Consider the following 27,134-nt stretch of genomic DNA (forward strand, 5'->3'; position numbering starts at 1 on the left):
CAAAAGCCAGTTTTCCCAGAGACTCGGCCATGTTCCTGCTCTCTGGACTCCAGTGTGGATTTGTCTCAGCTCATCCATCATACTTGATGTTCTTCACTTTGGACTGAACCACAAGGAAGTGGATGTACATCTCAGTCAGGGTCTTGGGCAGCTCTCCTCCCTTTCTGATCTTCAACACGTCCTCCAGAACTGTAGCAGTGATACAGCAGAAGACTGGGATGTGGCACATGATGTGGAGGCTTCGGGATGTCTTGATATGGGAGATGATTCTGCTGGCCTGCTCCTCATCTCTGAATCTCTTCCTGAAGTAAAAGGAAAGATGGGGGGGGGGAAAAAAACCAAAGAAAGAGGAGGAGGGAGGGGGGGGGGGGGGGGGGGGGGGGGGGGGGGGGGGGGGGGGGGGGGGGGGGGAGGGAAGGAAATTCCTTTGTCTGATTTGTCAGTTTTTGTCGCGCACATCCACTGAGGTGGACTCTGTAACATCTGTCAGGATTTCAGTGTTGAGGAAGTCCAGAGGAAGTTGACACTCATCCAGACCGTCAAAGATGAACACAACCGGGAACTCTTCAAACCTGCAGATTCCTGCTTCTTTGGTTGCACTAAATAAGTAATGAACAAGTTCCACCAAGCTGAGCTTTCTCTCTTTCAGCACATTCAGCTCTCTGAAGGTGAATGGAAATGTGAACTGGATGTCCTGGTTGGCTTTGTCTTCAGCCCAGTCCAGAGTGAACTTCTGTGTTAAGACTGTTTTCCCGATGCCAGCCACTCCCTTTGTCATTACTCTTCTGATTGGTTCATCTCTTCCAGGTGGGGTTTTAAAGAGGTCTTCATGTCTGATTGTTGTTTCTGGTCTGTCTGGTTTCCTGGATTCTGTTTCAATGTGTCTGACCTCATGTTCAGCATTGACTTCTGCAGTCCCTCCCTCTATGATGTAGATCTCTGTGAACATCTGATTCAGAAGGGTTGGGTTTCCTGCTTTAGCAATCCCCTCAAACACACACTGGAACTTCTTGTTTAGCTTAGATTTGAGTTTACGCTTACAAACTCCAGAAGGACTTCCTGTAGAACACACAACAAAGAAGATCAATAAGTGATTTATAAAGTACATATGACAGTTTACTTCCCCTAAAGATATACATCCTCTTACTGCTCTGCAGACGTTCAGCCAGCTCGTCCTGCTTGCTTCTCCTCAGGAAGTGCAGTGTGATCTTCAGAAATGCCTCTCTGCTGCTCCTCCTCTGCTCTTTGTCTTCACCATCCAACACCTCTTCACCCTCCCTCTGACTCTCTGAGCATTCTGGGTAATCTGGACTCAGAACCTTCCGGATCTTCTTCAGCTCGTTCTTTACAAACGTGACAATGTCCTCCTCCAGCAGCTGGAACAGAAGATTATATGAATCAAATCAAACTGAAATCATGGAAGCAAACATCAGATCCATATTGGACAGACCTGGGGCCTGTTGCACAAAACCAGGATAAGGGATTAAGCCGGGATATTCAGGTTATCCTGGATGAATTTAGCTTTGACTTGGTTGCACAAAAGCAGGTTGAATTAAACCCAGCCAAGTAACCATGGAGATTTATTCTTTGCAGCTAGCCTGGTCCAGAGCGGTCCAACAGCAGCCAGGCTAACAGCCAGGCTAAGATTAATCCTGGAGTCTTATGTGTTAAATCAGCTGCTGCTCTGATCCGAAATAAACGTGTTTAACCGTTATTCCGTTGTCTTCTGCTTTATTTTTATTAACATGCATTACTTGTCACTATTGCTGTCACCAGTTTGATTTAAATCCTACTATTGCAGTTCTTTACTTGGTAAGAAATGGTTGCACTGGCACCGGAGATAAAGTGGGACAATGCGGAGGAAACAGGCTTTTCCACCGCTGCTCTCCCCGTGAATTTGCCCCGTGCAGAAAACAAAGGGAACACACAACATTTTCACGGTCTTAAAACGATACACATACACACACACACACACACACACACACACATATATATATATATATATATATATATATACACACACACACACACACACATATATATATATATATATATATATATATATATATATAATTTTTTTTTTTTTTTTTTTTTATAGATAGATAAATAGATAGATAGATAGATAGATAGATATAAAAATATTTGTACATATAATAGCTGATCTAAAGAAATAAAAAAGGAGACCACTCTACCTCTGCCTCTCCCCCCCCCTCCATGAAGTAGGCAACATGGTACGGTGCGTACTGCACAGCGAACTCAGAACAACGAAGTATGTGACAAATTCTAAAAGGTACAGACTAGCCTATTTGTTTCTTTATAATAGGCATACATAAATCACATGCCAAATCACTATTGGTCAAAAGATGAATGACTTGGGGTGGCCTCTAACTCCCCCAGTAAGAGCTTGCGCCCCATGCAGGCCTTTGTCCTTTGAGTCCTTTGCAGCAGCCCTGATTTGAATCGACCTGCGGCCCTTTGCTGCGTGTCATTCCCTCTCTTTCTCTCCCCCCTCCTGTCTATCCACTGTCACTATCGAATAAAAAAAATTTAAAAAAAGATGAATGACTAGTCCAGCTGAGCAGGCATCAAGTATGCCTTTCCAGTTCAATAAACCAAGTACTGCCATCTGACTCACCCATCACAAGACAATGTTACAATTAATTAAATCATACCAAAGCATTGTATGGTTCAAGACTATTCAGGGTATATACAGAAATCCTAGAGACAAATTCAATACCTTTTAATACCATTTTTAATACCTTCTCAATATTTTTTAAAACCAACACGCCAGTGAGTTGCAGGTTAATACGGCAACACGTTTTCTAACCATTAAACAGAGTTTGAGATTTATAAAAAATACACCCTCTAGGCCAATAGAACAACGCAGATAGGGAAAGTCAACAGAATAGATTAGACTCCCCCCCCTTTTTATACATTTTACCCCCCCCCCCCTTTTTGTTTTTTTTTCACCTTTAGAATAAAATTAATAGATGAAATAAAATGATAAATTAAAGCAGTTCAAAGAAACATGCATTCACTGATGCCATTATAACCACTTCAAACTAAGTGAACCTTCTTTTGTATGTACAGACACGCAAATGAGTACACATAGAAAATTTTCCATGAGGCAAGTGAAATACAAGAAAACAGACAGACATACATACAGACATGCATGTCATTCTAACCATTTGAAACTAAGTGAACCTGTGATCTCATGCTAAATGCTTCAACTGAATTGCTTTTTCTTCCCCACTAGGGGTGCATACCGCTCAAAACCAACATGAAAAACGTAGCTAGTAATGTTCACTCAGCGTTTTGTTGTTAAACTGTGTAAAATGAGCGGTGACGTTAATCACCGGTTTCAGGTAACGGCACCGTCTATTTGCTGGATGGTTAAGCTAACGGACATTAGCAGATAAGCCCATTGATAGAGACGTTATTGTTCATATTTTGGCACAATCAATGTTTCTGACCGTAGTAGTAGAGGTCATAGTGACTGAAAGTGTAGCTAGCTAATGTGAGATGCTAAAAAGAATCTACGTACGTTGTTTCAAGTAACGTTACTTTTTGACGTTCAACACCCCCACCCCCGCTGCAGAAAACCATTCTAGAGGAAACACTGTCAACCATCACAGCATCTACATCGAGAGCTAGGAGGACATAGTAGAGCTTTTCAGAACTTGTTCAAATAAATTATTTACGTAAAAGCAATGACACTTCCACACTGTTACGAGAATGCACAAAACCACCTTGCACACTGAGACCGCTAACACGTCATTAATCAATCTGAATAACCGATCCACTTCTACTGTCCCTATACCTTATTTTCTTACCAGCTGAGATGCCACCTGCCACCTGCTTGCCCTGGAGGAACGTTTGCCCTATACTCTTCATCTGTGTGATGCACCACTCAGGATCTCGGTTCATGTTTGTGGGATACAAACAACTTGAAAACAAAGAAGAGCTGCTGCTGCTGGCTAACAGCGGTCTTTGGAATCAGTTTTGGCCGCGACTCTGGAAGACTTGGAGTTCAACTTTTTTTTAGAAAAGAAGAACGGCACAGAAGTCATTCTTAAAAAAAAAAGGAAGATGTGTTCAGAGTTTTGCCGGCCCAATACGCACCAAAAGTTTAATCTATCAACTAGCTCCGCTATCTTCTGGCCCTGCCTGGTTGTAGCGTGCAGAGGGAATTTGAAAAGACAACCGTTTACCCCCCCTCGGATTGAGCCCTGCCAATGGGTGTACACAGACCCTACACCTTGATGTGGGTCTGGTTGTTCGAGCTAAAATAGGCGATAACCCGATCGCGGGATAGGATATAATATATCACAAACTTTTCAAGATTAACTTAAATAGACATAATAAAACAAATGGACAAGTCATAGTTTGCAAAAAAGTCATTCAAAAAATTAATACCTCGTAAAATGGCGATTAATACCATTTAATACCTTTTAATGGCCTTAATTTTTACTAATTTGATTTACTACCTTTTAATACTTTTTAAAACCCCGCGGACACCCTGCTATTGCAATATAGTATTCACTAAAAATCACCCAAGCAGAAAGCACAATAGTAATTCTGAAACGTGATTGACTGAAGATACAACAATGCCATCACACAACACAGTTCAGCGCAGGTTGCAAAATAACAGTCACTTAGTCAGCTGGCAACTTTACAAAGGCAAAAGCCAACATATATACTGCACTTGACAACAAGTGTCACACAGGCCTGTAGCAGCATCACAAAATGATGATGCAATACACGTCTGATATGCATAGCATTTCAATAAACTAAAGAAAATATGTACAATAGGTCACACGGTCACAACAAATTATATTTTCCTACTCAATTTACAGATAGCATAGCTCTTACCTTTAGAAGTTCTAATTTCTTGTTTTTTTCTTTGCAAAGTTCTTCCTCAATGTCAAGCTCCCTCAGCAGCTCGCTAAACCCTACTACAGATGCGTTGCTGTGTGTTGGTAGCACTTTGTTTTACAGATATGCTTACAGTGTGTATTGAAGGCACTTATTTTCTAGTTTTTGTCCAGTCATGTTTGTTTGTATGAACATTATTTGTAGAAAGATATTTAGAATTAGTCATAGCTTATAGAGATTTGTGCATATGGTTGTAAAACATATTCTCGCATTATGAATAAGGGTTTGAAATTAAGCCTAGTCTTTAGGGTAAATTTCCCGAGGAACATTAATTCCCTCTGCTCACTTTTAAGGCAAAGTAGGCTAAATAATAATACATTTTATATAGTGCTTTACAGGGTACTCAAAGACACTTTACACTAAAACCAGCACAATATTTAGCACATAAAAACAGATACAGCAATAAAACCAACACTTTAAATAAGCATATTAAAAGCAACTAAAACAGAGTGTACAACTTTGTAAAAACGTGGAGTGACTAGTAAGTTAATTTTATTAGAGCCTTACGTATTCAGTCGGTCCGCTATTGTCTGTCGGGCTTTTTCTCGCTGTCTGATAACAACAGCCGTATTTCCCTTTTTGCATATTATACAGTATATATAATATATGATATAGTATATATATATCATATATTATATGCTTCATCTCCTCGTAATTTTCCATTAGAAGCTGCTGCTCAGCGGGTGAAACATATGCTGCACGCGTCTTTTCCATTTCTGCATCAGTAAATCTGTGATGGATATGGTCTATGTAAGAAAGCCGTGAACGTGCACTTATCCCAGCTATCTACTCCTGGCTGACATAGCTTCACCTTCTCATCCTGAATATCTACTCCTGGCTGACATAGCTTCACCTTCTCATCCTGGCTCGGCAAACATGCAACTGATTAAGCCGCGATGAGTGGATCACACTAAGACAAGCTGCGCTTTTTCACTTATCCTGGATTTCTTCATTCTACTTTTGTGCAACAGGCCCCTGGTCTATAAAGTGCACCAGATGATTGCGAACAAGATAGATGTAAAAGTAATTGTTGTACATGGACAGACCATAAATATGGAGTCCAGGTGTGTTTGATGCTGCTGGGCAGACTGATCACTGGGAACCTCTGAGCTCTCCTGGTCCACTCTGTGGAGGAATCAGGAAGAATTAGCTCACATCATGTCTGTCCACACAGAGACACACACAAGGTAAAGGTCATTACAACATTGAATCAGATGGTTTCCCCTTACATTAAAGTGTTGATTGTACTGCTGATCCCACTGTGATTCAACAGAAAGAACTAAGAAGCAAACTAAGGCTACAACTAGTGTCTTTCACTAAGGACGTATCTTGGTTTGTTTGTACAAACTTAGTGTGAACACAAAACAAGTGAATGTTGGGCTGAACTAAATCTAAAACAGAAAATATTTTCTGATGAGAACAACTAAATAAATCATCATAAAACATGAGTACACGGCAGAGTTTTGCTCTAAAACTGAGCTACTACACCAGAGAACGATGCTCCAAAGCTGAACATGTTGGAAAGATAATCAACAGTGTTTGATAGATCAGACCAACTGGAAGGCAGCACAGTTTGTTTTGTTCTCAGTTTTAAATCCTCACCTGGGATCAACAGAGTGACGTCCATCTTTGAAGTACACAGGTAAATCCTTAGACCGGTCACTCTTCATGGACACACAGCTGGGTTCTGGTTCTTCCAGCTTTCTCCTGATAGAAACACATCAAAAACTGAATACAATCTGCACTGTACCCAGAACACTGTGCAACAATGGATTGTGAGTACATTTCAAACAATCTTTGCTCATTGTTTTGTCATGCCATCCATGAGAACAGTGTTTTCACTGAAACACAACAGTTTTAATGGTACAGAGTGAATCCATGTGAAACACAGAGGTGGGCTAGGGGTGCACCGATCTTGCTGCATCTTGTATAGGGGTGGAATGGTACATGTATTCTAGGGCTGTCAAAATTGCTCAAAAATGACGTTCGAATATTCCCTCTAAAAAAAACACAGAATATTCGAACTATTCGAACATCTGGTTGCGCATGCATCCAAGGTGGCGCACGACATCGTGACATCAAAATGATGTAATATCCGGCCGGAGTGTCCGATTTATGGCGCTCGAGCCGAGGTGTGCGACAAAGCGGAAACAGAAGCCTGAATGCGTTCGCCGACAATCGGATGTCAGGACTCTCAGAGTGACTGCAAGTCTCTCTTGTAAACTTACTGGGTTAAGATGAGTTCTTTTATGGTGAACGAAAGGCTTGATCCGACGAAGTAGGTCATTGAATCAAATCGAAGCATTGACGGCAATGCTGCTGCCAGTTCTGCCGTTGTTTACCTTTTTCCTCTTCTTCTAGTCAGTAGAAAGAGCAGCGTCGGTAGCCTTTGCTCATTAGCGCCACCGCTGTTCAGGAGAAGACTACAGCTAGTGTCGCGAGCACCAGCGCGGCTTTCAGGCGCGCTAGCAAAGCAGACAGCCAGACAGCCTTTGCTACCGCGAGCGTTTTTTTCCACTTTTTTTTATTTTTTTTATTCGAATATTAATTTTCACCTTCGAAATTCGTTTTTTAAAAACTATTCGAATATATATTCAAATTTAGAATATTCGTTGACAGCCATAATGTATTCATATTGAATATAAACGGTACGGGCGTCTCGGTTCGGTACATTAATTTACACGGAGAATACACTGTATAAAAATACATAAAACTCCTGTGCAAATGTAAAGCGGAACTACTGTTAGATACGTGTTTCTTTAGGGACACCTAATCTGCAGCAAAACTGTCCAACTTCTCCTCCTTTCTCGTGCTACGGAAAGCTCTCTCACAGTGACATTTTATTGACTGAGTGGGAAACGAAAGTGTCAGCAGACGCGGGCCCTCTATGAGCGGCACACAAGCACTCACCTAGCTGAGGAGCTACAGGAGGACGTGGTCACTTGGCAAAGGTATGCCTGTCACACTTAATAGCAAGAATACTTTTGTGAGGGAAGGTCTCACCTAAGTAGAATTTCTTTTTTTGTTATTAGTCTATGTAATGTGCACTTTCATAAATTAGAGATGCTGTATTTTCAGTTTTATAGCTGATTGTCTTATTTTGTTTCCAAGTTCCAGATGGAGTGTGGAGATGATGTGGGGTACTTATTGTTTACAGTTTATCTTACTTTACACACTTCAGCCTGAGACAGCTAGCTCAGGGGACAGACTGGAGGACACTAGGTGGTACAGCCTGAGACAGCTAGCTCAGGGGACAGACTGGAGGACACTAGGTGGTACAGCCTGAGACAGCTAGCTCAGGGGACAGACTGGAGGACACTAGGTGGTACAGCCTGAGACAGCTAGCTCAGGGGACAGACTGGAGGACACTAGGTGGTACAGCCTGAGACAGCTAGCTCAGGGGACAGACTGGAGGACACTAGGTGGTACAGCCTGAGACAGCTAGCTCAGGGGACAGACTGTAGGACACTAGGTGGTACAGCCTGAGACAGCTAGCTCAGGGGACAGACTGGAGGACACTAGGTGGTACAGCCTGAGACAGCTAGCTCAGGGGACAGACTGGAGGACACTAGGTGGTACAGCCTGAGACAGCTAGCTCAGGGGACAGACTGGAGGACACTAGGGGGTACAGCCTGAGACAGCTAGCTCAGGGGACAGACTGGAGGACACTAGGTGGTACAGCCTGAGACATAAACAATAACAAAAATTGACTTCTGCGTTTTTGTTTTGCTTTTCCTTCCATTGTACCAAACCGTGATGTCTGAACCGAACCGTGACTTCTGTGTACCGTTCCACCCCTACTCTTGTAGACCACTATCAGATTTGCATGGTAAGGAGCAGGGTGCCTGTGGGTTGACCCCTGCTGTTCTGTTATGCTTGCCAAGGCCACCTGCCCTAGTAAAAGATTATGGGTGGCCTGCTTGCTAAAGTCCAGTTCAGACTTTCTGATGAGTTGAATCTTGCAGATACTTGCAATGCTCCGGTCTTCAGCGTTCTGAAAGCTACGACTCACAACTGAGAATCTGACACAAACACTCGGTTGTGTTTTTCTCGGTTTTAAATCCTCACCTTGGATCAACAGAGTGACGTCCATCTTTGAAGTACACAGGTAAATCCTTAGACCGGTCACTCTTCATGGACACACAGCTGGGTTCAGGTCCAGGTCCAGGTCCAGGTTCAGCAGAGTCAGGTGTGAGCTGCTGCTCTGGGCTTCAACACAACACAGACAGAGGTTGAGTGTGAATAATGGTGGTGATAGTGGGAAATCATTTCCTCTGCATATTCTTTCATGTCTTATATGATGATAGGTATTCTAGATATCATGGTAATGTCCTGTATGTGCAGTAACTTTAGACTATAGTGGGAAAGGATGACAGCTGGACACTGTTGGAATGTAACAAAGTACTAACTTTTCTACTGTACTAAGTAGAATTTTCACATATCTGTACTTTATATTTCCGGAATCATTTACTTTTACTTGTAATACTTAAGTACAGTAATAATTGGATACGTTAAGACTTTTACTCAAGTAATATTCTAAAAGGAGACTTTATTTTCTTCCAAAGTCATTTTCTGGTAAAGTGCCACAGTTGTCTGTTTTTTTTTTACTGTTGATTTATTTAACTTTTTTCCACTGTTTTTTAAGTTCAATAATGTCAACATCTTTCCAGAAGTCAACGAGTAATCGTGTTAAATTATCGTGATTTCAATATTGACCCAAATAATTGTGATTATATTTTTCTAGCAGCCCTATCTGTAACGTTAGATGTGAGATGGTGTCAGACTTTAGTCTGTTCTGAGTCTCCTAGTGTCTGGTAGGCGAGAGAGAAAGAGGAACGATGGCCACGGTGCTGTACTCCCTCTCTCCCAGTAGACTGAGTAAAGTACTTCATAGAAGATCCTGAGTCTGTCTAATCATCACTACCAGTTTGTGTATTTCAGGTGGTGGAGTGATGGGAGTGCTGGACAGTTAGAGATGGTGGTCTCACCTCTGAGCTTTGGTCTGGCGGTCCTGGTCCCCACACAGAGTGGTTCCTCTGTCCTCACACTGATCCATGCTGCTGAACTCAGCCTCTCATCTGCACAGGAAACAACAGCATTTCTCATTGGCTATATACAGTATACAGTATGTATGTATGTATGTATGTATGTATGTATGTATGTATGTATGTATGTATATATATATATATATATCACCATTTGTTTATTCTTTCAAATATTCACTCACTCAACTAGTAAAAAAAAAAAGTTTTCACTTGCAGTTTAGTGGTCCATCCAAATTCATTAGTTATCAGATAGAGAAACACACACACACACACACACACACACACACACACACACACCCTAGTTATCAGATAGAGAGCTGCTGTATGTCACTATAAAAACATTAATGTGCTGCCAGCCTTCAACTCACAGTTCAAACACATTTTCATTTCATCTTAAACCTAATGTTGGTTGTATTTATTGTATCTCTGTATAATAACCTGATATATATATATCTTCACATGTGATGTTTGTTTGATCTTTTGTAGAGAAATGATCATGTTGTAGTTGTATATGTGTGTAATAGAGGAGGACTTCTCTCCTATCCTGCTGTAGCTGCTGCTTTTTAAATACTAGTGTATGTATTTCATATGTTCTCAATAATGTAAACTGAAGTAAATCCCGTCACTCGGTCTCCCAGGAATCCGCCAACATGGCGGAGGATCTTTGGTCAGTCTGACAGTCTGAGTCCCCAGTCAGAGTAGTGGTAGTTTCTCTGCAGCTTTCTGCTCTAAAAACTAAACTAACAGAGAGGTAAAAAACCTGTCAGACGGCTTAACTTACCTTCAGCTGGAGCTCCACACGGAGGAAACTAACTGCGACACAGCCTGGGTGAAAGTGAAAGTTAAAACTTTAAACAGGAAACGGCCTGAACTCTGAGTCACATGATCATAAAGACCAGCTGGGGCTCGTTCAGCCCGACAACACGGAGCAACCCCTTTATTTACATTTTCTGTTTCTTTTTCTATTTATTTATTCAGATTACACATATACAAACAAACAAACTAACAAGACCCATTTACAAATCCTCTTCAACAATAGAGCTGTAGCCTCGGGTCGTCATAGAAACCAAACCAGGAGCTTCTCCATAACCAATCAACATCAAGAAGAAAATAAAAGATCCGGGAGGGTCTGGTCTTATTGAAATCTCTACAGTTATGGATCAAATGTTTCTCTACTGGAACAAAATCTACCTTCTTATCTTCAGCGCACACACCGAAACTTTATAAACTTCACTGTCAGAGGGGGGGTCTCACTTTCATTTAGTTATTTTCATTTTATTTTTCATTTCAAACAAAAGATATTACAAATAATATTAAAAATAATATTACAATTAATAGTTTCATAAACTCTCTGAAAAGGAGCCAGATGAAGGACGAGGATGAAGTTTGTGATGTTTCCCTCATTCAACTTCAACTCATTCCTTTATATATCATATGATATATATATGATACATATATATATATATATATATATATATAGATATCATATATTTTTACAACAGGATAACCAATACACACAACAATACATCTCTAATTTTACACGTACCTAACCATTTTATTTATTTATTGTTTTATGTTTTAAGTAAGTCAACAACCTATTCCCATAACAATCTGTACACTAACCCACCTTCACCATCAGCTCTCTTCCTCATCATATCCTTTTCATAAAGTCTTTTTATATAACTTTTTAAACTTATGGTAAATTTACAAATAAATAACTCATCATCTGAAATCATGTCTCTGTTTTTGTTTGATTGAACTGTGTTGTTTTCAGTTTCTAAAACATTCACAAGATTCAACACTGCCTACTAAATTATACTTATATATATAAAAAAACATTTAGCTAATTATTTGTGCCATAAAACCTGTTTCTTTAGCTACTTATTTCTGCCCTTTATCCGTTACATTTAGCTAAACGTTTTTTATTTTTTGCTAAACTTCTGTTGTCTCTTGCTAACTAGTTTTCACGGAAGTGTACATAAGTGTAAAATGGAGTGTTTAGGTGTTACAGCTCATATATTCTTTTCAATCAATACATTTTTATGTCATATGAAATAATCATTTCTATTTATGTATTTCTTTCCAACTACCCCTGGTTGGACATCAGTGCATCAGCTGATTAAAGTCAGAGTTAAACATGAGATCAGAAAAAACACACTGAAAGAAATACACAGGAGATATGGTGTCGTGCTGAAATCATGCTTTATTAAATCAGAAATGCATAAAACTCAAGGAGGATGAAATATCGTTCTACATCAACAGATCAATTAAATCAAAGTGCAGGGTAAAACATGAATGTTCTTTCCTCTCTCACAGGAGATGGAGTCTCTGTGGAGAATGAAGAAGACCCTGATAACGACAAGGTGAAATCACTAAAAGCTACAAACACTCCAACACACAAACACGTTAGCTAGCTATCCTCCGAGAGACGGCGCTGCGCCTGCACAGGAGAGACGACGGCGGCTTCCTCTTTATTCATTGCCAGGAGATGTTACGTTTTTAGAAAGCCGGCGCGGCCATCCTGTGCAGAAACAGCGCTCTTTTTTAAAATAAAATGATCTAAACGCTGAGAGTGCAGGCCGCTAGCACTCTGCGCTGGTCTTTAAATCGTGGTGGTACGACGCAGTCGGTCTGAGCACAAGGCCGGTTCATGCTGCTTACATGAGGGTTATGCAAACAGCACTCAGGGTCTTACGCTCACGGTACAACTCATAGGAAACTGTAATATCGCACGCAGATGCGTGTCCAAAACAATAATTTGTCTTTCTGTTTCGTAACGTCAACAGGGAGCCTCTCTACCTGCTGAGGCAATCTTAAGACTTCAACTTTTCGTTGAGGCACAGAGTTTAGTTTCTCGGTTCGACAGGGTATTCGTTCCTGGTGAAACTTTCTCCTGTTAAAATAATTGTTATTTTGTTTCAGGTAATATTCGTGTCATAAATAACAATGCATACATTTCCCATAACCGTTAAATTCGGCTATATACATTATGTACATGTCACAGAAAAGTGGTTCAAAAATCCTAAGTCATAATCAGGGCCACACGGAATCTGTGGATGCAGAATTTTGTGCAGATTTTAGACAAATTTAAACAAAATTTAAAATAAAACTCAGAATGGTAACACATCTTCACTTCAAGCAGAAAAACAGTCCGCTAAATTCCTCAGATTTTCATTCTGGATCACTGCTGGAAACTGTAAAAAAAAAAAAAAATCCACAGATTCCGTTTGGGTCTGGTCATAATTGTCCAATATGGCACATTTTATAACAACTTTAGACTTTAGTCTAGTTTGGCATAAATTAATGTCAAGTTTGGTACAAAAATAGTTCATATTTACAAGAACAGAAATCCAGATCTTTATCACGTAAGATTATCGTTGCTAATTCACTAAATAAAAGTTTCTGGAAGAGGGAAACGGGGATATAAATTAGCTTTTTTTTTTTTTTACATGGAGCAAATGTGAACGTTGACAGTTGCAGAGTCGGTGGACAGTCGGAGGGTGTACGCTGTGCCGTCGCCCTCCTTCATCAAGAAGCCTCAGAGATGTTGGCCCTCAGAGTCAGTTCAGTTCAGCTTTGGTTTTGGAGCCTAAGACAGATATAAATTGCAAGAGTTTATGCTAGGAAACAGTTTAAATGCTTTCAGCTGCAAATGAATGAAGGACTTCCACAAGCAGGTGGAACTAGTTGTCTTACCTTGTACAGTGACTGTGCAGGTTGTCGACTCTACTTTCTATAATTCTTTCGCTGATGGAGTTGGGGATTTGGGAGTAGGGGACTTTGGTGTTGGGGATTTTGGCGAGACAGGAGACTTTACTCTCTGAGGTGACTTGATTGGCTCAGGGGACTTGATTCCCTTAGGTGACTTGATTGGCTCAGGGGACATGACTCTCTGAGGAGATTTGATTGGCTCAGGGGACTTGACTCCCTGAGGTGACTTGATAGGCTCAGGGGACTTGACTCTCTGAGGAGATTTGATTGGCTCAGGGGACTTGATTCTCTGAGGAGATTTGATTGGCTCAGGGGACTTGATTCTCTGAGGAGATTTGATTGGCTCAGGGGACTTGGCCTCTGGGGAGGTGATTCTGGTGACCACTTTCTCCTTGGACTCAGACTTGCGGATTGTCAGAGTGAAGTGGGCTTCTTGTTTGCCTCCGGCATTTTCCACCCTCAGAGAGTAGCTGCCTCCATCCGACATCTCAACAGCAGAGATCTCGAAGGAGGAGTTGTACTGAGTAGAGACGATGTGGTGACGGGCAGAGGAACCAATAGCTTGTCCTTCGCGCAGCCAGGTCACAGAAGGCGATGGTTCGCCATCCACATCACACTCAAACCTGGCGTTGTCTCCCTCCTCTACAGTCAGGGACATTGGTTTGGTCAGGATCTTGGCAGGAACACTTTCCTTCTCCTTTTTCCTCTCAGAAACAATGGTGGTCTCTTTCACAATTTCAGTCACACTTTCCTTTACTGTTGTTCTAGAGGAGGAGACGTGATACACCTCTGTTTTTGTCATTTCTGGCAGGTGAGAGGATGGAGGCTCCTCATCTTTGCGGAGTGAGGAGTAGGCAGCAAATTCTTCTCCTGCTACATCCAATGTGGCATAGTCAGAAGTCTCTCCTTTGGCATTCTTGCAGACCACGCGGTAAGTGCCAGAATCTTCCGTCACACAGTTGGTGATCTTGAGAGTAAGAACCCCACTGATGTTGGTCATGTAGTATTTGCTTGTCTGAGAAATCTCTTTTCCATTGTGGAACCATTTGACCTCAGGCTCGGGTTTGGCCTGGACATTCATGGTGAACTTTGTGCTGCAGCCATACGGTACGCGGTGAGATCGCATCCTGATGGTAATACGTGGGGCGTGGTCAAGGCTGAAGGGAGCCTGTGTCACCACCTCGATCTTCCTCTCCATTGATCTTCTCTCTGATCTCAGAGCTTGCTTTCTCTCCTCATACCTGGAGGCAAAGTCAACTTTAGGAAAGGTCACTTCAGTCTTGGCAGCTCTTTCTGGGGTAGATCTCCTCAAAGGTTCAGACGTTGGGAGCTTCTTGATCGGTTTAGGAATATATTCTGAGGAGAAAGCAGTCAGGTGCTCAGATTCAACGCTCTCAGAAACTGTCGCAACAGAGACAGTTGTTTCCTTTTTGGAGACTCGAGTCTTTTCCTCAAACTCCATGCGCTTGAGTTGACTCTTGTAAGTAGACATTCTCTGAACAGTTGTGTGTGGGCGCAGCAGCTCGTGATCTTCTTTCTCTTCATAAACCCTCTGCTTCTGTCTCGGGGCTTTGTATGTGGCTTTGTCGTGACGCTGACGGAGGTCAACGAAACTCGGGCCAGCCTCGTATTTAGATGGAATTCGGTAGGAGTCATATCTGCGGATTTCTTCTCCCTCTTCGTCGTCACTGTAGACTCTTTTGGGAGATGAGGGACGCAGGGTAGACAGTTCGAAGCGAACTGGGCTGAGGCTTGGTGGAGAAGCAGAGTAACCAAGCTCCAGCTCTTCCTCCAGACGAAGCCTTTCCTCTTCTGTTCTCTTCATAGACAGGTACTCATTCACAGGCAGCAGTAGCTCCTCGTCCGACAGATCACCCAAGGACCTCCTCCTGATCCTGTGGTAAGCCTCCATCTCAGGGGAAGGTGTGCGGTGCCTTGCAGGCCTCACAGTCTCCAAGTCGTCCTGAGTCACGGTTGGGAGTCGCCACTTAGGCTTGTACTGGTCCTTGATCCTGACTGGCACCTCGTAGAACTGCTCCCATCTGGAGAGGCGAATACGTTTCATCCTCTTCTGCTTGATTTTATCCATAGGCTCAGGGAACTCATACTGATCCCGCAGGACTTTGTACCATTTCATGTCGGAGAGTGGCTGGAAGTGTTTAATTTCCGCATCCTCCTCAAGAGCAGCTGGGTTAACGACACGAGGAGCGGGGACGTCGTAGGGCATACGCAGCCTCTTCTCATCCGCACGCTTCTTCCTCTCCTCTTTTTCTTTCTGAATCTCAGCTTCGGTCTTCTCACCCTTCTTAGTCGTCACAGCAGGTTTGAACATGGTGGCTGCCTCCCTGACAGCTTGTACTGCTAAGGGTGGTAGAGGTGTAAACACAGTGTCGGCCAGAATTTGAGACAGCCTCACCTTCTTGTCCATTTCCTCCTTTCCAGCTATCTCTTTCTTCTCCTTTTCGCTCGGTTCATATTCCTTCTTTACATGAGTGGAACGTTCTACTTTGAGCATGGCCTGGCAACTGGCAGATCCAGCAGAGTTGGTAGCAGTAACTCTGTATATACCTGAGTCCTCAGGCAGAGTGTCTCTCACATGGAGGATGTAGTAATCCAGACCCTCGTGGACGACCTCAATAGATGGTCCAAAGGCTAAAGGCTGGGCATCCTTCTCCCACTTCAGTGTTGGATGTCCGGATACTCTGATCTCAAAGCGCACGTTCTGGCCCTCTCTGCACTCGACATTTGCAAGCAGGCGTTTGAACATGGGCCTCAGGGTGAGGTCTGCTGGTTTAGGTCGAGGAACAACAGTAAGACGAGCCTTGCAGCTGTCATCCCCGTACCTGTTACGGGCCACAACGCTGTACTCTGCATCATCCTCGTCGTCGAGTTTGTGTATAATCAGCTGGTACAGGCCCTTGTCGCTGATGAAGGTGTATTTCTTGTCGTCAAATCCAGGGATGAGCTTCTGTCCTGATTTGTGCCAAACGACACGAGGCTCCGGGTGAACAGTGATGGTTACGCCAAAGCGCACATCCTCGCCAATGTAGGCTGTACGGTTTGTCAGAGGAAGGGTGAACTCTGGTGGCTTCTGAAGCATTCTGGCAGTGTCGACTCTGCGCTTTGTTTTCTTGACCACACGAGTGGTGAAGAAGTCGCGGTAAGATCTAACACCGTTGATAAACAGCTCTGCGTAGGCGCTGTCCTCACCATACTCGTTCACAACCTTGCATCTGTACGTGCCGTCATCTGCTCTAGTGACCTTATTGATGGTGATCACAGCCAGGCCATCTTCGTACTCAATTTCATATTTGTCACCAGCTTCAAGTTGCCTGACACCACAGTACCATGTCACCTCAGTTGTGCTGTCATAGTTCTCAATGTTGCAGGTGAACTTCACGTTGTCTCCCTCGTTCACCACGTGGTGGCCAATCTGGCCTCCAACAGGACCGTGTTCAAACGGAGCAATCTTCACCTTGGCGACAAAGACGCCACGCTGGGATCTGATGGAGCCACCGCTGGCCACACGAGCTGCGGAGACAACAGTCTTCCACTCTTTCTTTACCATTGCCTGGTAGTATCTCTTATGCCTGCTGGTTTGGATCGCTCTGGTGCTGATCTCCTCTGCAGGCTTGGTCAGCCAAGGATGCGCCAGAGCCTCAGCTGCAGTCATACGATGCTTACGTTCCTTTGTCATCAGGCGGTCTGTGAAGTCCAACGCCTCAACACTGACCTGCTTGAAGGACTCATCGTCGTAGCTGTAGGCTGCACTGGAGATGTTGTCAATCATCTGTTGGTTGGTTTCAGCGGTGAATGGATTTAATCCACTGAGAAGGACATAGGCAAGGACACCAACTGACCACATGTCTGTGACACTGCTAACCATATCAGACTGGTGGATCTCAGGCGCAGCATACTCGGCAGTGGTGTACTGGACCTTAATTTGGTCTCCAGGAGTCAGGTGTCTAGCCTGGCCCAACTCAATAATCTTCACATTAGAGCTGGTTCTAGTTGTGTACACAATGTTCTCAGGTCTGATATCAAAGTGTCCGTAGCTCTCTTCATGCAGGAACTCAAGAGCCGAGCAGATCTGCCTGATGTAGTTGACAATCTCATACTCATTGAGCTCAAACTCGGCTGTGCTGAGGCGCTCAAAGATATCAGAGCCAGAGATAAAGTCATAGATCATCACCAACTCCTCTGGGCTGTCGAAAGACTCATGCAGGAGCAGGAAGTTGGTATGTTTGGCGAGATTCAGTGTTGCAATTTCCTTCTTGATTATTGCTTGATCAGCGCCTCTCACCTTGACATATTTAGCCATGTAGGTCTTCTCAGAGCTGATGCTAACACAGCGGTGGACAATGCCAAACTGACCTCTGCCCAATTCCTCTGCAATGGCATATTTGTTGTGCATATTCTTGGCTTCGGAGTGAACCTTGCCCTTGGGGACACGTCCAGTATCGTCAACCTCCCTGTCATAGAGCAGAACTCTTGATTTGTCCTCCTTGGTCATCACAGGTCCACTGGTCTCCGATGGAGCACTCTGTCCAAACTTGTTCTCAGCGATGACTCTGAACTGGTAGCTGGTTCCTCCGAAAAGATTGGTAACAGTGTAGTGGGTGTCACGGGACTGGACAACACGCTCCCACCTCTCAGCAGTGGTCGGGCACTTCTCAATGATGTAGTTGATGACCCTGCTGCCTCCATCATTTGCTGGGGCCACCCAGTTCAGTGTGACTGAGTCTCGGGAGACGTCAGTGGCTTTAATACCACGTGGAGGATCAGGAACATCAGCTACATCCAGCTCAACTGTCTGCTGATCAATGCCAAATCTGTTCTTGGCACAGACGATGTAGAAACCAGCATCCTTCTTCTCCACTCCATTGGTGAACACCAAAGAAGTGAACGATCTAGTGACGATGACCTGGTAGTGGCCATTGCTGTCGATAAGATCTTGTCCCTTCTGCCATGTGATGACAGGATCTGGTTTGCCGGTGAAAGGAATCTTGATATTGACTACTTCTCCACGCAGGGCAGGGATGGCTTCCTTGTCCTTCAGGTTCTTTGGCAGGTTGATCTTGGCAGGGACTAGAAATGAGAGAAATTGTTTAAGTGAGATGTCATGTTTTTGTTGAATTTAAAAAAATTGTTTAATATGTTTGCAATGCAGATTTACAATACAATAGAATATGTGGGTCTATGTGAGCTTACTTTCAACGTCCAGAGAGATGGTCGCACAGATGGAGCCTCCCTGGTTGGTGGCCCTGATCTGGTACACAGTGGAGTCTTCCTCATCAGCCTCGGTGATGACCAGCTGGTGGTAACCCCCCTTGAATTCCTGTATCTTGATCTTCTTTCCATCAGAGTGGACCTCCTTTCCTCGTCTGAACCATTTAATCACAGGCTTGGGCTGCCCTGTGATCTTGCAGACCATGGTAGCATTGCTCTTGTATTTGACGCTCATGTTCCTCAGTTCTTCCTTGAAGGCAGGAGCACGGATATCGACGGCTGTGGCTGGAACGATGGGAGCCGTCTCTTCGCTATAGTCGCTCTGTCCCCCGAGGTTCTCGCACTTCACACGGAAGATACACTCAACACCCTCGGTCAGACGCTTGACGGAGAACACCGTCTGTTTGATTTCGTCCTTGGTCACCGGAGTCCATTCACCCCATTCTTTCTTGTCCTTCTTTTGCTTTTTCTCAAGGCAATAGCACTTGATCTTGGAGCCACCGTCACTGAGTGGAGGCTTCCAGGAAACCACGCAGGAGTCCTTGGTGATTCCAGAAACAACTGGCGACAGAGGAGGTGATGGTTTCTCTGTGGACAGGAATATAAAAATCAGAAACTTGCCAGAACATTTGTAATGTACTTCTCTTCACATGTAAATTGCAAATTGATTTATTAGATATTTTGAAACATATATTAGATTAATCTTACCCAGTTGGCTCTTGATAAGGATAGGGGAAGTGAGCTCCAGTGGTTCGCTGTTGCCATAGCGATTCTGGGCATACACACGGAAGAAGTATCCGGCACCGTCAATGAGGTTGGGCACACGGCAAGATATGCCATTGATGGATGAAGACACCAGTTCCCACTCAGTGCCCTCCTTGTCCTCACGCTTCTCCACAATGTAGTTGGTGATCATGCAGCCTCCGTCATCTTTGGGAGCCTTCCAGCTGATGATGACAGAGTTTTTCAGGAGGGCTTCCAGCACAATTGGACCCTGAGGCAGATCAGGTTTGTCTGGAAACACAGGAAGGAATTAGAAATGCATTACAAATCCAATACTATCACCTTTTCAAATGCATGTTTTGTTGCACTCACTGCAGTGAATGAACATGAACTTACCATAAATCTCAACGTTGAATGCAGCTTCAGACCTGCCGAAGTGGTTGTGCAGTCTGATTCTGTATTTGCCTCCGTGGAGTCTGCGCTGCACGTTCTTTATCACCAGGTGTGTGTAGTGCTCTGTGGTCTCAATGCTGAGATCGTCTGTGTTTTCAAGGGTCTTTGCCCCATGCAGCCACATGATCTTTGGCTCAGGACGGCCAATGTAGACAGCATGGATGCGCAGAGTGGATCCCAGGCCGGCGTAGTAGGTTTCCTTCAGTGGGTAGTCTGGATTGAAGGACGCAGGGGCCTCCAACACGAGAACGCCTGTGGTCTCTGCTTCTCCGGCGTCATTAATTCCCTTGCAGGTGTACTCTCCCTCATCCTCCTGTTGATCCGTCATGATGGACAGAGAGTGGTTGCGGCCGTCAGAGCTCATTTCGTACTTGCGAGACTCAACAATCTCCTTGCCGGTGTGATACCACTTGATGTCAGGGATGGGTCTACCAATAATCTGGCACTTCATGACAGCAGGCTGGCCAAGCTTGACAGTTACTTCATCCATTTCCTTTCTCAGGCCTGGTTCAGTTTCAACTGTACATACAAAACAATAATTTATATTCAGGAAACGCATGTATTAGGTTTAGTAATGTCCCAAAGTATAGTCGCTCTGGAAAAACAAGTTGCGTAAATGCTAACATGTAATTTCTCCATGGTATATTTCGGTTTACTCACCACTCAGTTTGGTCCTGATGCATGTGGCGGTCCTACGAGGTCGACTCATTCCAGTCTCGTTCTCAGCAAACACTCTGAACTCGTACTCGGTGGCCTCTGCCAGGCCAGGCATGGTGAACTCCTTCTCCTTCAGTCTCTGTTTGTTGGACTTCTTCCAGGTGCTCTCAATGGACTTCCTGTACTCCACCCAGTAGCCCAGGACTGGCTTTCCACCATCGCACTCTGGAGCTTGCCAGCGTATGGCGATGGCGCTCTTTGTCACGTTCACTGTGTCGATCTCGCCTGGTTGACTTGGCTTGTCTGGAAGAAAAGAAAAAACAACTCAACTTACAGTTGTTTTGTGCCTTTTTTTATTAAGGCTTGATCAACTGATTAGGAAGATTTCACTTGAGATTACTAGGAAATGTTATTCACTTCTGATTGTCCTATGGCCATTATAATTCCATCACCTATAATTATTACGGTGCTATGAATTATAAGAAAGTGGAGACTCACCAAATGGATCCTTGCATGTGACCGGGTCAGACACAGGACCAGCCTCGCTCTCGCCAATGCTGTTGACAGCAACGATGCAGAACTGGTACTCTGCGTCAGGGGTGAGTCCAGGCAGAGTAAACATGGTGGAGGCAATCTTGGTCTGGTGGCGGGACCACGTCTCAGCGGACACCAGCTTGTACTCAACAAAGTAGCCGGTGATAGTAGAACCCCCGTCGTCTTTTGGTCTGGACCAGGCCAACGCCACGGAGCTCTTGGTGACGTCCATGATCTCTGGTGGGGTGCTTGAAGGCTCAGGGGCACCTTGAAAATGCAGATTATTTTTGGAGTCATTAATAAATGGTCTCACACTGTTCAAAGACACTTTAGACTCATAGATACGTAGATATCGCATTGGCCGCTGTTGTTTTGCCATTTTGGTACAGAAACGCTGTGCCTTCTAATGCATGTGTCTATCGAGGCAGGAGGTTAATCCACAGCTAAAATCATAATTTATCGCTGAATTTCCAACCAGTTAGCTTTGCTACAAATGCCAGACATGTATTTATTTATGATACAGGATATTTGGTTAAAAAAAACCTGGGTTTTGACTGACAAACCAAAGCGAAACTAGAATGGACATTTTCACTTTTTTCTGACTTTTTATAGACCAAATGATTAATTGAGAAAATAATCAGCAGATTATTTGACAATGAAAATAATTGATAGTTAATGTTTGTAAAAGTAAAATATTGTTAAACACGTTTTTCATAGGTGAAATGTTATTCGATGTTGCTTAGTTTGGTATTTTTTTTTACATGAACATCCAAACAGCACAAAAGTCTTTCGCAGTGTGAGTCTTTATGGTCAGAGTTGTTCAGATGCCTGTATCTGAAGGCGGTATCTACTTATATATCTACTAAATATATATATATATATATATATATATATGCTTTAGACTGAAGAAGAGGAATACTTACAGAGAGGAGTCTTTGGCACCAGTGGCTGCTCTGATTTCAGAGAGGTACTGATACCGAAGGAGTTTTCAGCGGTGACCTTGAAGTGGTACTCTGTTCCCTCCCTCAGGCCCTTGACAAGCAGCTGAGTGTCCGTCACTCTTGAATCCACGGTGTACCAGGCGTTTCTGGCCGCCTCACGTCTTTCTACGATGTAACCCAGGATCTCCGAGCCACCGTCATCTGTGGGCGTCTTCCAGGACACCTTGACAGAGTTGGCCTGGATCTCCTCAAAGACCAGTGGTCCTTCTGGAGCGCTTGGGCGGCCGATGACCTTCACCTTGATCTGGGCCTTCTTCTTGCCAACCCTGTTCTCCAGCAGGAGGTCATACACTCCAGAGTCACTTCTCTCGGCTCCTTTGATCACCAACTCGCTGGCGTCCTCTGTGGAGGCGATCATGGCCGCAGCGGAGATTGCACCGCTGTCCTTTGACCATGTGCAGGTTGGGTGAGGTTTACCCTTGATGGGCAAAGAGAGTCTAACCACGCCTCCTTGGCGTACCACATACACGTCTTTGTATTTCAGCTCCAGTTCATAGTCAGGAGGTTCTGGAGAACAATGAGAGTTACAAAAGTTAGTTTTATTCAGTTTGAACAAATACACACAGGTAGGGATGTAACGACTCAATTTACAAATCGATACAATCAAGATTTTAAGTTGACAACACGATTTTCTCGGGATTTTTTTAATCGAAATTAGCTGCTCACAAATGAGTGAAAAACATTCAATTGTTTCTATAAACTGTGCAAAACAAAAGATGTCTCCTCTCAAAAGTGACACTGAAACTGTATTATATCTTATATAACAAAAATAGATGTTTAAAATCAAATCGCCCATCAAAATAATTAAATAATTAAAAAGAAATCTCTTCAAATAAATAAACTAAGAACACGTTGTGACGTCTGAAGTCAAACAAGTGAAATCTAAAGTAGATTACGCCCTATGGCGTTAAAAAACTGCATCACCATTTATTTTTTATCTCAACCGGTTGGAATCTTTACACCTTTATATCCATTTTTAAGCCATTCACCATGGATCCTTACATCACAACACATGACCTTGCTGCATGTGTAGTTAAAGTAACCTCTGTGTCCTTACCAAGCATCTCAGTCACACAGACAGTTCCAGGCACTTCAGCAGGCTCTCCGGAGCCGCCGGCATTGCAGGCCATCACACGGAATTTGAACTCCTCTCCTTGTGGCATTTTGGTCAGCGTATACTCGCAGATCAGAGACGGTGTGGTGTTGCACTTGATCCAGGCCATGGTGCCCACCTTCTGCATCTCTATCAGGTAGCCATCCACCCTTGCATCTCCCTCCTCGTCGGGAGGACTCCAAGCCAGCGACACAGAGGATTTTGTGGTATCGGTGATCCTCGGGTTCTGAGGACAGCCAGGTGGATCTAAGCAGGGAAGAGAAACATGTCAGTGTTTTTAGCAGCTGCATCTACAAAAGATGAGTCTGTGCTTGCACTATCAAGACTTTTGATACCACCCCACCTCAGTTCTAAAAATCTAAGTAACCAAAATGGGTGCCAAGCCAGGGCAGCATCGTTTGATGAAAACTAAAGTTTAGGGTCTGTGTTGCCAAATCAATGCGTAAGACAATATACATTTTTCAATTTAACAAGTTCTGATGTGTGCGCCTTTGCACCTCAGTTTCAATAGGGTCCTTGCAGTCGTCAGTGCTCGGGGCCTGACAAGGCAACAAGGCTTTCTTTCAAACTATTCCCTTACCGATGGGATCTGTTGCCACCGCAGGTTTGGACAGCAGACTTGGTTTGCTCATTCCTCTGGCATTGATGGCAGTGATTCTGTGTTCGTACTCCAGGCCCTCAATCAGATCTGTCGACCTGTATCTCGTCATAGTGATGGGATTCTTGTTGGCACGCACCCATCTGTCAGACCTGACTTCTTTACGCTCGATAATGTATCCAGAAACCTCAAGGCCACCGTCTTCTTCTGGCGGGTTCCAAGCCACGGTCATGCCGTCACGAGAAACATCAAAGATGGTTGGACGGCCAGGAGGTCCAGGCACATCTGTGGAGGAGGGTAAACATGTTACCACACTTATAATCACATAATAATATCGGCTAAATGTGTAACCTTAAAAATGGGAAGAAGTCTTACTTGTCATGCTCTTGCAGGTGACGATCTCAGACTGCAGGAACTCTCCGGTGCCATAGTTATTAATGGCAGCTGCACGGAAGACGTACTCATCTCCCTCAATCAGGTTCTCAAACTTGAAGGTTGGTCGGCTAACAGAGTCGCAGACGGGCACCCAGCCGGGTCTGTGAGCATCACGCTGCTCCACGGCGTAGCCACTGATGGGAGCTCCGCCATCTCTGGCTGGAGGATCCCAGCTGCAGGTGACGGTGGTAGCATCGATCTCATCAAACCTGATGGGTCCGCTTGGTTCATCAGGTTTAGCTGGTGAAAAGGGGATTAACAGAATTAATGGAAGAGAAAAGATTTGGAGCGCTCAGAAGTTGAAACAAATAATGAAGGTGCTCTTTGGAAGGGAACACAAAAGTCTTTATGCTTCTGGTCTTCTGGCAAAAAGTTAAAAAGTCTTTTTTAAGATGGCTAGAGGGCTGCAACTAACGAGTATTTTCTCGATTTCTCGATCGCTTAATTGTAAAATGTGGATCAGTGTTTCCCAAAGCCCAAGATGATGTCCTCAAATGTCTTGTTTTGTCCACAACTCAAATATATTCAGTTTACTGTCCCATAGGAGAGAAGAAACTAGAGCATATTCACATTTAACAAGCTGCGATCAAAGGTTTTACTTTTTTTTCATAAAAAAGGACTCGATTATCAAAATAGTTGGTGATTTATTTAAGGCTGATAACTAATCGATTAATCTCTGCAGCTCTAAATATTAAATAGCCATCTAAATAAAGGCTTTTTAAGTTTATGCCAGAAGAGTTCCTTGGACCTTTCTTCTAACAGAATTAATAGTTACACTCAACTTGATTGCACAAATGTAAATGTTATTAAAATACTCAGTATTAATTGCTGTTATATTGTCAATTAAGAAATACATCAACTTGACTTTAACCTGCTCTTGATAAGCATCACCAACACACAATGAAACAAATTGAAGTTAAATTAATGAGTGGTGGTTCCTTACAGAGGATGACGACTTTGATGATCTCGGTGATTACACCAACGGCGTTCTTCACCTCCAGGCTGTAGTCACCAGAGTCGTTGATAGTGGTGTCTGACATGGTCAGTTTGGAGAACTTGCCAGTACTCTTGATCTTGATGCGGTCTGTGTTTTTCATCTTATTATCGCTGAAGTACCAGGAGCAGACAGGAGGAGGCCTGCCGACGATGGGCAGGTCCAAATCCAGAGTCTTTCCGGCCAGGACATTCACCACCTTCTGAGGAATACTGGAGAAGTCCACCACAGGCATCACTGGAAAGGAAAAACAGAGATACAAAAATCATTTAAATAAAGTTAACATCAACTGCTGGGAAACAGATAGTGAACTGAGCTGCCAAATATTACTTCTGGACAGAAAATCTACAACATGCACTGATTCCAGGAGCCAAGAAAAGCAACCTCATGTTTTCTTAATTTCATTTTTAACTTTAGATCTTTTACGCTCGCTTGGTTAAAAAGCCAAAGGATAGCAGAGTGCCGTATTTTTGGGTGCTTTCACCGCTGCCTCATACAGGTCAGTTAAATTGCACTAGAGTTGGTTTTCCCCCTTGGTGCATTTCGTTTGGGCAGGTGTTAATGCAGCAATTGCACTCCTATATGCACCAAAAGCGGGCCAAACATGCCGCAACTTTTTTTTAGTCCACCTGGATTTTTCCCCTTTTCTCTGTGAAAACGCCCTTAGTTACATGCTTTTGCTTATAATATTTTAAAAACATGTGATGTGTGACTGCAGCTAGTAAACCTTTGTGTGTCTGTTACCTCTCTGTTCCAGTACAGTGATGGCAGTAACAAGCTCTTTGGGCTCGCTGGCTCCTCTGCTGTTGACTGCTTTGATTCTGAACAAGTACTGCTCGCCCTCGTTCAGCTTCTCAATGGTGTGCTCGAAGTCAGTGGTCTTCAGTGTGGCCACCTTCATCCACTTGTCGGTGCCGAACTTGCAGGCTTCAATGACGTAGCCTGTCAGTCTGCTGCCACCATCGTGCTCGGGCTTCTCCCAGCCCAGCGTGACGGTGCTCTTGGTGACGTCGATCATCTCCAGCTTGTGTGGCTGCAGAGGCACCTCACAAACCAGGATGACGTCGGGAGTCTCGCAGGGCTCGCCAATACCGTAGATGTTCTCTGGGAGGACCCGGAAGTAGTACAGCATGCCCTCCATCAGGCCGTCAATCTTGTAAGACGTCTTACTGCACTTGGAGGTGACGGTCTTGTAGGCTCTCATGGACGCCTCGCGCCTCTCGATGATGTAGTTGTTGACTGGAGCACCGCCGTCCACGGTTGGGGCTTCCCAGGAAATGGTTGCAGACTCCTTGGTCAACTCCTTGATCTTGATTGCTCCAGGTGGTCCAGGAGTGTCTAAAAATACAAATATATTTGGTTAAAATATAACATTTTCTAAAGCTACTGTATTAAATGAAGTTTGGTTCGTTGAGCAGATTTAGTTACAATGAATGACAGCTTAGACAGAAGTCAGACATTTTAAGCTCAGGCGGATGTCTCGGGACTCCACAGGCCAATTTGGATGGTTGACGCCAGTATCAAACCCTCAGAGCCAATAAAATCAAGGGATCATCTCAAAATCCCTGTCAACAACACCATTAGCCAACCACAAGGGGGCATATACAATGGTAGGTTTAAGAGGATAAAATAAATGGAAAAATAAATGTTTTAATAAAGGTCACATTTGAAAAAATGATCTATGCCCTATGAAAAATGTCATATA

General features: G+C 43.7%; 2 protein-coding genes across 2 annotated transcripts in view; both read right to left on the bottom strand.

The window, feature by feature from the left end:
* Positions 1-70: 70 nt before the first annotated feature.
* LOC120569499 lies at positions 71-10,810 on the bottom strand. The gene is made up of 8 exons (XM_039817354.1): positions 10,762-10,810; positions 9,924-10,013; positions 9,004-9,144; positions 6,538-6,642; positions 5,982-6,060; positions 1,148-1,376; positions 704-1,059; positions 71-103 (listed from the first exon to the last, which is right to left on the bottom strand). The coding sequence occupies exons 2-8, from the start codon at positions 9,989-9,991 to the stop codon at positions 71-73; spliced, it is 1,011 nt and encodes a 336-aa protein (XP_039673288.1). The 5' UTR covers positions 9,992-10,013; positions 10,762-10,810.
* A 1,355-nt stretch (positions 10,811-12,165) lies between these two features.
* LOC120569501 (titin-like) overlaps positions 12,166-27,134 on the bottom strand; it is a 276,128-nt gene continuing 261,159 nt past the window's right edge. The window contains 13 exon segments of the mRNA XM_039817355.1: positions 12,166-13,569; positions 13,677-18,779; positions 18,903-19,508; positions 19,629-19,934; positions 20,040-20,615; positions 20,757-21,056; positions 21,252-21,554; positions 22,211-22,795; positions 23,346-23,648; positions 23,983-24,285; positions 24,376-24,675; positions 25,379-25,666; positions 26,174-26,767. Of these exon segments, the coding sequence (XP_039673289.1) occupies positions 13,714-18,779; positions 18,903-19,508; positions 19,629-19,934; positions 20,040-20,615; positions 20,757-21,056; positions 21,252-21,554; positions 22,211-22,795; positions 23,346-23,648; positions 23,983-24,285; positions 24,376-24,675; positions 25,379-25,666; positions 26,174-26,767 (9,530 nt within the window). The 3' untranslated portion in view covers positions 12,166-13,569; positions 13,677-13,713.

This window comes from Perca fluviatilis, chromosome 12 (genome assembly GCF_010015445.1).
Source record: "Perca fluviatilis chromosome 12, GENO_Pfluv_1.0, whole genome shotgun sequence".
NCBI classification, from domain to species: Eukaryota; Metazoa; Chordata; class Actinopteri; order Perciformes; family Percidae; genus Perca; species Perca fluviatilis.